General features: G+C 33.9%; 1 protein-coding gene and 1 pseudogene across 3 annotated transcripts in view; both read right to left on the bottom strand.

The window, feature by feature from the left end:
* The window catches only part of FSD1L (fibronectin type III and SPRY domain containing 1 like), a 78,648-nt gene that overhangs the window by 29,720 nt on the left and 33,079 nt on the right, over positions 1-15,849 (bottom strand). For both annotated transcript variants that reach the window (XM_079113292.1, XM_079113293.1), the window contains exons 5-7: positions 13,974-13,996; positions 9,427-9,548; positions 506-715 (exon numbers count right to left, since the gene is read on the bottom strand). In XM_079113292.1, the coding sequence (XP_078969418.1) occupies positions 506-715; positions 9,427-9,548; positions 13,974-13,996 (355 nt within the window). The remainder of the gene's footprint in view (positions 1-505; positions 716-9,426; positions 9,549-13,973; positions 13,997-15,849) is intronic.
* LOC306645446 (heterogeneous nuclear ribonucleoprotein A1-like) lies at positions 735-9,414 on the bottom strand (annotated as a pseudogene). The gene has a single exon. The product of its transcript is annotated as a heterogeneous nuclear ribonucleoprotein A1-like (transcript).

Below are 15,849 nucleotides of genomic sequence, written 5' to 3'. Positions count from 1 at the left end.
TTGAGGTTCATTTTCACATAATTGTATGAGCATGGAGTATAACTCTGGGATCTATTTTTACATGGTTTTCAAAAGGCCAACACAAAAATTTCTAATACCAAATCACAGTTCTACTTTTAAGTAGTAACATTAAAGTAAAATTAAAATAGTAAAAGCAATAATATTTACAGAACCAGTGAAATGTAGGGTACTGAGTACATCTAAAAATTAACAGGTTTTTAATATAGTCTGAGAACAAGGGAAAAATTAAGTGTTACTCTGAAATATTACTTCCAGAACACTCCTTCACATTTATTTTACATGTATCCTATCTTAGTAGGCTACAAATGTTCTTAAATAATTAAAATAAAAGTTTTCTTGATATTTTAAAAGAAATTCACTTCTATAATCAATATCTAAAAAGTCAGTTTGGATTAAAAAAACAATTTTATCCTTTAAAATAACAAAATATTTTTCATAATTACAACTATTTTCTAAGGAGATTGTTCAGATGCTGTCATTTTACCTGGTAATGTATATTCAGTACCCTTAATGTTATCAATTATCTCCCAACATCGCTCATCCTTTACACGTGGTAGTCCATCAAAATTAGTTTTTCTATATTCTAGTATGAAATGGTCAATCTTATTATCTTCTTCTGGCATTCTCCAAGCTACTGTTACAGAGTTGTCAGCCACCAAACATTCAACTGGGTCTATCTCTGGAGCTTTGGGAACTGTAGAGAAGAAACAAAAGTGTGTGGGGGGTTAATTCCTCATTTATTATAGCACTAATAAAATATTTATGTTTTCCATTCAAACTTTGCTTTTTCATCCTGCTTTTGAACTATTTAGAAGTAAATAAGTAAATCCAAAATAACTATCTTCAAAGCATCTCTTAAAGGTAGACTATAAAAAAATTCATAGTTTTTTCAGATCTTTCATAAACTCAATCAAATTTACTAAAATCTTAGATGGCAAAAGGCAGACTCCAAACATGCTATGGATAAATAATCAAGGATCTCATTCTTATAGTTGTACATGAGATGGAGTTTCACAGGTCTTATATTCATATATGTACATAGATGGATAGTTATTTTCAATTCATTCTACTGTCTTTCCTATTTCCATCCTCCCTCCCTTCCCTTCATCCCTTTATCTAATCCAATGAACTTCTATTCTTCCCTCCTACCATGTTGTACTTTTAAACCGTTATTTCAGATAGCTGTAGAATATACGTTAAATCAGTATTGATAAACAGAATTGCTTTGAATGATTAAAATAATTCAAGATTATATTTTTAAAACCTTGTTTACAGGGAGCAGGCGATTAAGAGAGGCTGGTTATCAAGAACAAAATCAAGCTGGGAGAATACAGCAGTGTTCTACACCAAGGAGGGTAACTATTATAAATAATAATTCATTATACATGTCAAAATAGCAAAAAATTTTGAATGTTTCCAGTACAAATGCTAAATGTTTGAGATGATGCATATGCTAATTACCCAGGGACTTCTAGTTTCTAATCTGGCACAAACATAAAAAATCTGGAAGTGGCCACTCCCTCTAACAACAAAAAAGGCTGAACAAACTGAAAAATCAATAATAATTCTTAGATCCATAAAGTGAGATTACAAGACCTCAGAATAAGAGACAAACAGGTAAATATAGAGGGTCACAATTTACTAGAGCAGACCTCTAAGCAGGAACCAGTGCTGAGTAAGGATATCTAAACAGTAACTGATAAATTGCTAGAGGCTCTGTGTGGAGGGATATGAGTCAAAAACCCCAGGTAGCTCCCGTTACAGAAGGGTACCCACTTAGTTGTGAATTTTACCTCTAGGAGTTCACCAGGAACAATGGAGAAAAATCCCTTTATACTTCCATCACAGGGAGGAGAAAAGGAACCATTTTGAAATATACCAGAGCTTATGTTTTCCTTAACAAGATCTGCCCTTAAAAGAAACTAACCAGAGTTTAACCCCTTAGGATTATCTGAGCCTAACTGAACTGGGTGAAAGGAAATACCAAACTCCAGCTGGCTACCCCACCAGAACAAAGGGAAATACCAGTCTCACCCCAGCCCACTCAAGCCATTTTGTTCTACCTAAGGGTGGGTAAGTGTGTGGAGGCTACTGAGAAGCATCTGTAAAGTTGATAGTCCAAAGACACAGAGTCACAAAAGGACTGAGACGTAATCAGAGCACTATAAAATGATTCTTCTCCCTGCATACCTTACCACCACATTATCAAATGTCTATTTCACAATAGTTTCTTTAACCTAATATATCATATGCAGCTATAAAGAAAAAATTACAAGTGTACTTTAAGGCAAAAAATACAGTCTGAAGAGACAGAGTAAGCATCAGAATCAGATATGGCAGAGATGATGGAATTATCAGACTAAGAATTAAAAAATAAACAGACTGAAGATCTAAACAGACACCTCACCAAATAAGATAGGCAGATAACAAGTAAGTATATGAAAAGATGTTCCACCCCCTCATGTGGAGCATGATTAAGGCAATGCAAATTAAAACAACAATGAAATAACACTACAGTACCAATGATGGCAAAATGTGGAGCAACAAGAACTTTATTCATTGCTGGTGGGACTGCAATATAATACATAAACTTTAGAAGGCAGTTTTGGAGGTTTCCTGCAAAACTAAACATAATCTTACCACAGCATCCAATAATTGCACTTCTTAGTATTTGCCCAGAGTTGAAAACCTTTGTCCACACAAAACCTGCCCATGGATGTTTATAGCAGCTTTATTCATTATTATCAAAACTTGGAAGCAACCAAGTTGTCCTTTAGTAAGTGAATACATAAATAAACCTGTGGTACATACAAATACTGGACTATTATTCGATGCTAAAAATAAATGGATTATCAAGCCATGAATAAACAGACATGGAGGAAATTTAATGCATATCACTAGTAAAAGCTACTATTCTGAAAAGGTTAGCTACTGTGTGACTCCAACCATAAACCTTTGAAAAAGGCAAAACTGTGGAGAGGGTGAGAATCAGTACTTGCTAGGGGTTGGAAGGAGAGAGGGTTAAAGAAGCAGAATATAAAGAATTTTTGGGGCAGTAAAAATAATCTGTATGACTATAATGTTGAACATACGTCATTATAAATTTGCACAAACCCATAGAATGTAAAACACCAAGGATGACCCTTACTCTAAACTATGGACTTTGAGGTGACAACAATGTGTCAATGTAGATCATCAGTTATAACATATGTACCACTCTGGTGGGTGATGTTAATAATGAAGGAGGCTAAGCATGTTTGGGGGTATATGGGAAATCTCCATACCTTCCACTGTTTCAATATGAACCCAAAACTGTCCTAAAAATTAAAGTCAATGGTTTTAAAAAGCTACAAATATATTATAAGAAAATATGCCTATTTTTATAATCTTGCAAAGAAACCACAAAGAAAAAGGGTGACATATTTGTACAAAAATTAAAATTTCTGCTAGGAAAAAGAATCACCCTAAAGCAATAGACAAATGACTACGGTGGGGAGTTATGCCACACATAGGACAAAGGCTGACCTCCTTAATATATTAAAAGGTGCTACATATCATTAATGATAATAAAAACAATTGCATAAAAAAGTGACAAATTATAAATAGGGAGTTCATTATTTAAAGGGGCTTATAAAGACAGGATAAATACATGCACACTTAAAAAAATGAAAATCAAAACAATCAATAACCCATTTGTCACTATTAGAATAGGAAGAAAAAAACTGAAAACTAGCTGTATAAAGAATACAGCTGGGCTGGGGTTGTACCTCATGCACTTGCCTAGCATGGGGGAGGCCCTGGGTTCTATCCTCAGCACCACATATAAACAAATAAAATAAAGGTCTATCAACAACTAAAAACATTTTTTAAAAAAGAATACAGATAGGGAAGTATAAGTTAGGAAATTTCCTTGACAATTTAAACATTTATTCAAATTTAAAAGACACATACACTTTCACTTCCAGAAATTTATCCTTGAGACATTGGTATACCATCTCTGCAAAATACCTAAACATTTTATTCATCACCTCATTGCCACTAACAGAAAAAGAACATAAACTTAAATATTCATCAAGAACAACTAATTAAATTCCTACTATCCAGTTTTTTTAAAAAATGAAGTAGATCTATAATAAGGTAGAATGAACTCCTACATATTAAGTGGCAAAGAAAAAGTATTTAACAGTATATATGTATGCTTCCATTTTTTAAAGGAGGTGGATTATACATTAGGCTTAATGAAAAAAAAATTACCATTTTTGAGGGTCAAAATTGCCAAAGATAGCAATTACCTGATTCTGCCTATATGTATAGTAATGCTTATATGGATTTAGACTGTTTCAGGGAAGGTAAGTGATACTAGTAACAGTGGTATCTTCTAGGGAAGAAAACTAAGTTTGAAATGAAAAAGAGCTACTTTTTTCTTTTTTATTGGTACATTGTAGTTGTGCATAATGGTAGAATCTGTTGATAGAATATAACAATATAATTTGATCAATATCCTTCCCTAGCACTTTCCCCTTCCCTCCCCTCGTCTTACCCTCTGGTCCCCTCCCTTTATTCTACTAATCTCCCTTTGCTTTTCGTGAGATCACCCCTCATCTTTTTCCTTGTCCTTTCCTGTTTTTTCTCTCTCTAGCTTCTACATATGAGAAAACATATGACCCTTGATCTTCTGACTTTGGTTTATTTTGCTTAACTTAATGGTCTCAAATTTCATCTTCCTGCAAATGACATAATTTAATTTTCCTTTATGACTAAATAAAAATCCATTGTGTATATATATAACACGTTTTCTTTATCCATTCATCTGCTGATGGAACCTAGGCTAGTTCCATAGTTTGGCTATTGTGAATTGTGCTGCTATAAAAACATGGGTATGAATGTATCCCTATGATATGATGACTTTAATTCTTTAGGATAAATACTGAAGAGTGGTAAAGCTAGGTCATATGTTGCTTCCATTCTTAGTCTTTTGAGGAACCTCCATACTGATTTCCAATAGTGGTTGTACTAATTTACAATCCCATCAACAGTGTGTTCCTTTTTCTCCACATCCTCTCCAGTATTTATTATTGTTTTGTATTCTTGATGACTGCCATTCTGACTGGTGTGAATGGCCATTTTATTTCTTCTTTTGTGAACTGTTTAAATCACTCGCCCATTAATTAATTGGGGTTATTTTGGTATGAGGTTTTTTGAATTATTTATATGTTCTAGATATTAATCCTCTGTCAGAAGTGTGGTTAGCAAGATTTTCCTCTATTGTGTAGGTTCTTTCTTCACATTCTTAATTGTTTCCTTTGCTGTGCAGAAGTTTTTTTTTTAATTTAATACCACCTCACATATTAACTCTTGGTATTATTTCCCAAGTTTCAGGTGTCCTAATGAGAAAGACACTGCCTGTGCCTTTATGCTGGAGTGTTGACCTTTATTTTCTTCTAGGAGTTGCATAGTTTCTAGTATAATTCTAAGGTCTTTGATGCATTTTGAGTTAATTTTTGTGAAGGGTAAGATAAGGGTCTAGTCTCATTCTTCTACATGTGGATAAACAGTTTCCGAGCACCGTTTGTTAAAGAAGCTGTCTTTTTCTCCAATGTATGTTTTTGACACTTTTTGTCAAGGATCAGAGGACTGTATCTGGATTGGTTTGTCTCTCTTTTATTCTGCAGCAGTGGTCTAAGTGCCCGTTTTTATGCCAGTACCATGCAGTTTTTGTTACTGAAATTCTGTAGTATAATTTAAGTCAGGTGATGCCTCTAGCATTTCCTTTTTGACTTAGAATTGTTTGGCTATTCTGAGTCTTTGATTTTTCCAAATGAATTTTAGGACTGTTTTTTCTGTTCTGTGAAGAATGTCATTAGTATTTTTTTTTAAAGACACATTTATTCAGCATCATGATCAGACTATTACATTTAGCAATCAACAGCATGGGTGCAACAACAACAACAAAAAGTCTACATTAAAACCCTTTGTAGAAATGCTTTATACTTTCCACAGAACAGAAACTAAAATAACCTGTTATACAATTAGTCACAAATACAGTCCTCAAGTGTTTTTGCCCATATACATGAGTATTGTCTAAACCATGTCTTCTTTGTAGCAGCGAGGCCCTGCCACCACTGTGCTTGGCTGAGTTCACAAATCTGTTGTAACCTGTATCTTCCCTGTCCCTTCTCTGGCTCTCCTCTCCTGCTAAGCTTTGTTTCCTGGCAGTATTAAAACCTTCGGCCACTGCCATAACTACTGCTGCTGCTGGAACTGCCATAGCCACCTTGGTTTCGTGGCTTGGCAAAGCATTGGCCTCCATCACCATAAGGTCCAGAGCTTCTGCCTCCAAAGTTTCTACCCTTCATGGGTCTAAAACTTGATGACTGATTGTTGTAATTGCCAAAATCATTGTAGCTTCCACCACCTCCAAAATTGCTTCCTTCATTACCAAATCCATTGTAGCCATCCCCACTGCCACCATGTCCACCTCCACCATGGCTGCCACCAAAGCCACCATGACCACTGAGGTTTCCTCCATGACCAAAATTGTCATTTCCACCAAAACCACCTCCACGACCACCACTAAAGTTTCCAGAACACTTCAACCTCGTTGACTAGATGAATCACTAGCCATCTCTTGCTTTAACAGGGCTTTCCTCACTTCACAGTTGTGGTCATTCACAGTATGGTATTTCTGAATGACAATCTTATCCAGAGTCATGGTCATCAAAAGTTTCGAAAACAAAGCCCTTCTTCTTTCCACTGCCTCTATCAGTCATGATTTCAATAACTTCAATTTTCCCGTACTGTTCAAAATAATCTCGTAGGTGATGTTCTTCAGTGCTTCTTTAATGCCACCAACAAAGATCTTTTTTCATAGTTAAGTGGGCCCCTGGTCTTTGAGAATTTTCTCTTGAGACAGCTCTCTTTGGTTCCACAGCTCTTCCATCCACCTTGTGTGGTCCTGCATTCAAGTCTGTATCCACTTCCTCCACAGTGGCATAAGTGACAAACCCAAAGTCCCTGAAGCACTTGGTGTTTGGGTCTCTCATTACTTACACAGTCCGTGAGTGTTCCCTATTGCTCAAAATGGCTTCTCGGACTCTCATCAGTTGTTTCAAAGCTCAGCCCTCCAATGAATAGCTTCCGCAGTTGTTCAGGCTCTTCAGGGGACTCTAAGACATGACAGCAGCAGGTAGAGAGACTTTAATGATGCTTTTGGTGGCGGTCACAGGCAGAAAGGAGTAAGCTAAGGATGGGGATTGTACTGAATCTGCATATTGCTTTTGGAAGTATGGCCATTTTAACAATATTAATTCTGCTAGCCATAAGCAGGGGAGGGGGAGGTATTTCAATGTTCTTGTGTCGTCTTCTATTTCTTTCTTCCATGTCCTACAGTTTTCATTATAGAGGTCTTTCACGTCCTTGGTGAGATTTACTCCCAGATATATTTTTTTCAAAGCTATTGTGAATGGGATTGTTTTCCTTATTTGAAAGAGAGCTATTTTTTATTTTATATTTTTTTAACTATTTCAGAGCTTTGTGCCATGTGCATATATTTATTTTTATTCAAAATATCCAATAAGACATTAAAGTAGCTTTTCTCTCTAGGCTACAATTTTTCTTTGTTCCTCCACTGAGGAACTATATTAAGGATTCTATACACCTAATATTATATGAGAAGGGTAAAATTTTAAAATTTTAGCATCATATTGACGGTAAATAGAGGCATATGGTCAATGTGACTCCTAAAAGTATTTTCTATTTCCTTTCTACAAAGGTTTTAAAAGATAATTCTTAAGAAAATTCACATTTTGAGATATGTTTCCTAGTATGAAATTTAAATCCCTGATCTACAAGTAAATATATGGGTGTTTCATTTAAAAGTAAATCCTTGCTTAACTGGTCACCAGTAGAATTTTGATATTACCACTATAAATTTTCAAAACCACAATAAAATCTAACCTCTTGCTAATGAAATCCTAAGTGTCAGATTGAACAGACCAAACTTTAAAATTCTCTGGTGTTTCTAAATAATACTGAAAAATGTTTATTTCCCCATTAATGTCAGTTTTATACTCAAGTAGAGCCCTGTGAATGAAAATATAGTACATACGCTCCTCAACTTACTATATCACATTAAGCCCACTGTCAAACTGAAAATACTTAAGTCAAAATTGTATTTCATAAACCTAACCTACAGAAAATCATAGGTTAGCAACATATACTATAACAACACAGCACTGGTTGTTTATCCTGGTGACACATGACTGATTGGTAGCTGTGGCTTGCTGTTGTCTCCAGCATCACAAGAACATATCATGTGCATATCATTCAAGAAAAGATCAAAATTCAAAATGTGGTTTCAACTGAATGTATATCACTTTTACACCAACATATCACAGAAAAATCTCAAGTCAGGGACAATCTGTAATTCTAAAAGGCCAATATACAGGCAGGTATCCAATGACAAGTATACTTTCTTCATCTATATCTACAGTTCCTTCTTTCATCTTTTGTTCTATAAATGCCTCTAAAACTTCTAATCTATATCCTACAATTTAATACTTCACTTGTGCTACCTTTACTAGGTTCCATTTTACTTTTATGACCCTAACCTGGTCTTTCCATCATATTATAGAGTCCCTGATGACACAGAGAACAAAGGAAAGTTTCATATGACCATTATTCCTTTATTTAAAACATCTCAAAAAAGAAAAAAAATTATAAATGAAACATTACTTTCAAAAGATTCCCTGATTGTAATATTAATTGGTGCTTAAAAAATACTAACCAAAAGTCCTATTTAATTGGCTCTTCAATACTGGGATATGTAGTTGGAACTCAACTTCAAATAATTTGGGCTGTTACCATATCCTTATACTGATACTCTAATAAACTAATATATTACTAGCAATAAAGTTAATCTGAGCCTGAAACAACCACAAAAATAGTAGTAATAACACCTAATATCTACTAAGCTTTAACTATGTGCCATATACTATTACATAAATGCCTCAGAAGTGTCAATTCATTTAATCCTCATAAAAAACCCAGAATAACATCAGATTCTAAAAAAGCAGAAATGAGGCAAGTTAAGTAACTTGTTCAGGATGACACAGCAAGAATGCAGCAAAATTCAAATCTAAAAAGTTTGGTCTAAAGACCACTAATAACTATCATACTACAATGCTTCTCTCTGCCAGAGTAGCAGTAAATCATACTCCTTAATGGGATCCTTAAAATAGGATCCTTACTGCCAGTAAAATAATTCTTTAAAAATAAAAACTAGCAAATTAACTATTCTTTAGCAGAATGAAGAAAAAAAAATCACACTATGCTTCTTTAATATTTATATACCAATGCAGGAAAATTTTTTTATTCAAAACTGTACACGTAATACATGTTGTTTACCTGGCAAAAACTTCAAAGTTTGCAGCATCTGTCTTTCCTGAGAGAAATCCACCATTAGATGAGTCATGCTGTCACTGACCTTTGGTTTCAAAGAAAGGCGAAATGCTGAAGCCATTGTGACTCTATGGTAAACACAAATATGCTTTTTAAAACAGAAGAACAAGGAGTATCAAATCATTTAATTTGTAAAATGAAAAGACAAAAATTATTTCATTCTAATGATTTTGGAGATGAGAACAAATATAAATTTGTCTCGTAAAAATCTGAAAAGTGCCTTTTAAAGACCTCTAAGATAACTTATAGCAATTCCAGTTTTATACAACTGCATAATATGCAAATATCAAATAAAAAAATCCCATACAAATAAACCTTACCAGACCCAACCTTCATCTTGACCTCTGTACACTCAATCTTACTGACCTCCTGATGCCAGCCCCACTCCTTTTCACATGCCAAATAGTGAACTGTATATACAACCTGATTCAAACATTCTCCCCTGTAGTCATAGCTACATCATGTGCCCTACAATAAGAGTTGAAGTAGATGGACCTAATATTGTATAGTATAGTAGTACTTGCTAAAGATAGGCCATGGATGAGAAAGGAAAAAGGTAGATCATGACCAATGAATATCATACCAGCAGAAGTTACTCTGATCTATCAGCATTAACGACACACATGGAAGGATACTATGAGATACCACTGCATGGAACTACATGCCATGGAAATAATAGTTCAAAAAAACACTTATTAGATGAATGTGAAGTAAAAAAACAAGCCAAAAAGAAAAAGAAATAAAAAACCCAAACCCAAGAATGAAGCTTAGACCTTACTTTATCAAAAGTATAGAGAAACTTTTCAATTAAAAGTGGAGATCAAAAGAAACCCTCTTACTCTATTATTAATTTATCTCAAAGTTCAATATTTCATATTACAGAAAATTTTCACAGGTATTACAAAGTCCCTATAATCTTTGATCAAAGAATGATACAGAAGAACTATTCACAAATGCTGCTCTCCCTATACACAATTTGGGAAAGTAAATAGAGCTGGAGGGACGAAGAGAATACCAGGCCAGGCCCAGTCAAATTTAACCAAGAGAGAGATGTAATCACTTATTTGGGAATGAAAAATGTCAAACTTTTGCTGTATTCAGTTATTTTACTTTGTTTTAGAACCAAACGAAGTAATCACTTCACAACAATGAGTGAACAGTTGACTTATTTATCAAAAAGAAAGTGCTACATTAAAATCAATTTATAGGGAAGGGAACTCACACTGACGGCTTACTGTATGCCAAATATAACACTACTATTCCACACTTATTACATTAAGCTGTTGATTTTCAAATAATAAAATTTCCAGTTATATCAATAAGTTAGAAATAAAGATTTAGTCTTATATGTTGCTCTTTATAGTCTCAAGTATCCTTTGATTTGACGGTATCAGTAAGCATTACATTAAAATAGGCTCTTACTAAACACTCTAAATCAGTGAATGGGTTTGAACTTGGTTCCTTCTAAGCCTAATAAATAATCTGACTATTTAATGAGAAGGGCTGAAGGAAAATATCTGAAAGTATTTTAGAGAATTTAAAACGTGAAACCTACAAAATCTATAAAATTTGATTTAATCACTATAAACATAAAAAGAAAATGAAAACTTAAAAGTTCAAATGTGCAACAATGCTATATTCTTTCAAAAAGTTTTATATTTTTAAACTGAATATATTTAGACAAATGTGCCTCAAAGCCCAAACTAAAAATCTAAAATGTCTAAATCATTCTCTAGAGATTTGTGTAGTCAGGCATGAGTTAATTCACCTTGACTTGCTTAGTTTATTTCTAATAGTAATAGCTGAATTCAAGGATCTCTTCCTCCTACTTTTATTTTTTCAAAGAGAAAACAACTATATAAACAAGAATACATTTAATTTTCTCAATCAATCTAATTTGCCTTTCCCCTTCATGATCTTCCTCTTCCAAAACCCAGTAATTCTCTCTCTTCCAATCTACCCCCACTCCCCCCGCCCCCTTTTTTTTTGGCATTGGGAATTGAACCCAGAGGTACTTTTCCACTGAGCTACATTACCTAGCTCTTTTTAAACTTTTTACTTTTGAGACAGGGTCTTGCTAAGTTGTGTAGAGCCTCACTAAATTGCTGAGGCTGGCCTCGAAACCATGATCCCCTCCCCCTTTCTCAGTGTCACAAACTGTGGGGATTACAGGAGTGTGCCACCATACCAGCAATAATTCCCTCCCTCCCTCTCAACTAATCATCTTCCAAAATCCCTGTTTCCAGAATTATCCATCAGTGATTTTAAAGTTTTGGAAATGTGCTATGTATTCCTTCTCATTCAGTCTTCAATATTCCTTCTCACTCCTGCCATTCTTTTCCCTTTAAGCACAGTAAATGATAAATACTGAAGCTTCAATAAACTTTTAGTTTATTTTAAAAATTTTTAGTGGGATTCATTGTTACATATTTTTGCATGCATACATATAACAATGTAATTTGACCATTTTTAAAAATTTGATTCCTTGCTCAGTTTAAACTCTTAAAATTCATCTTTACAAAAGAGATAATCCTTTCTTAGCTCAATGAAAACAAGATTTCATTATGACTATATTTTAAAACTGTTTTCATACTACAAAAGGTAATGATGGAATTCTAGAAATTCATTCCCAGAGTGATCAGAAACTGTATTAGGGAAATATGGTCATTATGAAGCTAAAATCATGTTTAAAAAATTAAGTTAAGACTCAGAAACACTCCTCAGGCTGGAAGCAAATATTTTGTGAGTAGTCAAAATAATAATAATAATAAAAAGTATAAACTTTGAACAAAACGAATTAAAAAGTGGAGTTTTCCCTAGCAGAAATAAGGAATCCTGGCTGGCTGGCTGAGAAGAGGTGGTAAAGTCAGGCTTCAGTTAAGAACACAGTCATGAAAGGTGCTTGTAAAATAAAATTGTGACAAGTCTGTACAAAGACAAAGAGGTCAGGAACAACGACAGGATTCTGGGAAGTACAATCATACAGAATCTTGAAGATTTTGCAAGGTCCCTCACAAGGTCTTTTGACAGCCCAAAGTCTGATTAGGAAGTGACTTCTAATACAAAAAATGAGGAAACAGAGCAGAACGTAATAGAATAGCAGCTAAACAGGAAGAGTAATCTAGCCAGGGTGGAAGATGAATTGCTCATAGCAGATTCCAGCAGACACAACTCTAATCTATCTCATCAACAAACTATGCTCAATTATTCATTACTCATATTGCCTATATGTTTCATGCCTGAACTCTCATCATCACATCAGGCGTGGTGGCATGCGCCAAAAGTCTCAACTACTTGGGAGTTGAGATAGGAGGATTGCTTGAGCCCAGAAGTTTGGTTCCAGCCTGGCCAACATAATGAGATCTAGCTTCTTTAAAAAAATAAAAAATAAAAAAATAAAAAATCTTCTCAAAACCTTCTTTTTATATCCAGTATGTATAAGAACAATCTACATCTTTAACTACTAGTTTAACCACTAACTGAAATAAAATATAAAAGATTAAAAAATTAAGATTGTTTTCTAAGAATGCTTTCACTACTAGGTAAATCTTGCCTCAAGTCACCCAGAATTGAAAATTTCTGCAAATATTAACAACAGATACAACGATTTTTCATACAAGCCAAAAGGAGTATTTTTCATTTCCATCTGATGAAGATGGAATTTAAGAATGGAATACTATGAATTTAAGATTCATAATATTGTTTCAAGAGTATCTTTCAGAGAGTCTCATGATCCTTAGATGAAGAACCTTAAGTTACTTACATATTCTCTACAGACAATGCTCAATGACTAGTCAAGCAGCTCAAATCCATTCCTGTTGTGTGACCACAATCCAAATGTAGCCAGCATCAACTTTAGCATTCTGATGTATTCATTTTAGCAACTATTAAATTTCCTTTATTACTGCCTCTACCAAAGAGAAAACCCTTCTAAGTCAAATCTTTAATAATTTTCTTGAATTTTCTCTTCCCACAGAATATAAACTAGATAGTGATGGCATTAGAAACAGAAAGAGATGGCACCAGGAACAGGATAGAATGAGAATACAAAGGTGTTAAAGAATGAAGTAGGAGAACTTTAGCTATTGAGGACTACTTAAAATACTGACTTCTCTGAAAATAAGATCTGCTTATATTTAAATTTAAGAACAACAAAAATGCATTCCAGGAATACATATTTTTAAATTATTCAAAATAGTTCCCTCTCCGCTAATACAACTAGTTAAGAACTTTTCTAAAACTAACTATATTATTATACCAGAAATGAAATTCTTTTAGAAGTACATAATTGTCCACAAATGTTCCTGAAACATATTTTTTTAAAAAAATCTTACTGATTACTCCAAGAAGATATACAGAGGGCATTATTTTGTAGAAATACTTGGCCACTAGGTATTTTTATTTTAACCAAAATTCTAAGAAAAAACTACTTATGAATTTCATTTCTGACTTCAATATTGATACTTAAATAAAATATAGTTTTTATACCATACCTATCCTTGATCTGTCTGGCAGCCTTGAAGCAAATCAGGGAGAAGAGAAAGAAGGTAGTTAGTGCTTTTCATGCAAGTTTCAATGGCAGTGACATGCAAGAAAAGTTAGGATATAAACCTTGCAATAGATTAGTTCTTCATATTCACCAAAACATAAATTACAGGAAATCTGTACAGTTCACATAAGCTTGCATGATGTGATGTTAGAACTGTAGTAGAAAACCCAGACCCCATATACATCCCTTAAAAGAAGGAAAATTTAACACTTCAAACTAATACTAAATGACTATAAATATTTTTTCTTACCTTAAGATCATTAAAACACAATCCACCTCATTCAGTCTGATATTTTTCAACTAGAATACATCTCTTTGATGGGACACACATTTCTGTGCAACCTAATGGTTTTCTTGTACATGTCAAATCTGTCCTCTAATTTTTCTTTAGAGATATCTGACTAGGCAAGAACTTCGCAATCTGGAGCTTGCCTGGTAACGTACAAAACTAGGCTGCAGTTTATGATCTTTTACCCCAAAGAACTGGGTTCTAATGGCAGAAATTCAGATGAGGAGAAACCAGAGAAAAACTTCTAGAAATGGGGTCTTTCCATAAGGTGATTTCACAGAAGCTGCAAACTTTAACCTATTATATATGTCTTTTTTTTTTTAAGTGCAAGTTTAACAAGGGGGCACAGTTATAACATAGTGTTGTCCAATCATGGAAAAACAATGAAAGTGCAAAACTACTGGCCCTTTACATTTGCATATAATATAATATAGCCAAAGGTTTTCTCCCACACTAATCAGCACAGTTAACAATATATCAAAAGTAGAAGAACATAGCTGTTCTGCTGAAAACTCTATCCCTAGTGCCAAGCATAATGCTTGGTACACAGTAATATTATTTAATTTAATTAGGTGTAAACAGCAATGTTCTTTGGCCTTTCACCTTCAATTATAACATCGGTACTACTTTCAGTCACTTTTATACCCACCCTAAAATATTTTGGTCTAAAACTATTCTATAAAAAAGAAAAGAGCTGAGATTTAAGAGATAATTATGTTACACAGTTCCAGCATTACCATTAACTAACTCTGTGACATTGTATACTAATCATTTTATTTCTTTACTAAGGGATTTTGATCCTTAATGATTCTAAAAATTCTTTCCAAGGTCTTCATTCTACAGCAAACTGCCTAATTCTGTGGCATTTATATGTGTTTTAAGGTATGAAACTAGTTTGAAACTAGGGATAAGAAATGTTAAGAAAGTTAAATATACTGATTTTTAAAAATCACTGTCAAGAGCTAGAATTACAAAACAAAGATCTTAATATAAGGGAGGGAAAGAGAGGGCTCTTCTTTGTACCCGATATTTCTTTACATATGGAGGAAATGCCATTAGCATGACTCCCTTAGCCTTTCTAGTTCCCCATTTCTTCTTGGTAAGTAATATGACTTTCTGACTATGAGTTTGAAAGGAGAAACTGGAAACAAGGAGCTCCGTATCTTCCACTTTTTTGGACAATCTGCTTGCCCACAGAGAATATATATTGTGTTTTTTCCCTCTGCTTTCAGTTTCACTATTCCCCATCCACAGAAACCTAAGGTAGACCCTGCTAGCCAAATGTGGGAAGGCTAATCTGTCTAATTCCAGATTCAGTATTAAGAAACTTGCCCAATGATATAACCCATATTATCCAACATTATTTTATCAGCAATTGCCCTTTTATCAGTTTTATTGTTTTACCTTAATTCCTAATTGGTTATGAACTTGGATGGAGGAATGCTACTTACCAATAATCTCTCTTATATAACCCAATGATATGAAGATCATTACTATTTTGTAAACTAACCACAATGATTCTTTTTTGTGT

Source organism: Sciurus vulgaris (assembly GCF_902686455.1).
Source record: "Sciurus vulgaris genome assembly, chromosome: 15".
Classification (NCBI taxonomy): domain Eukaryota; kingdom Metazoa; phylum Chordata; class Mammalia; order Rodentia; family Sciuridae; genus Sciurus; species Sciurus vulgaris.
The sequence above is the reverse complement of the archived record's forward strand: the minus strand, read 5'-3'. Positions and strand labels throughout refer to the sequence as shown.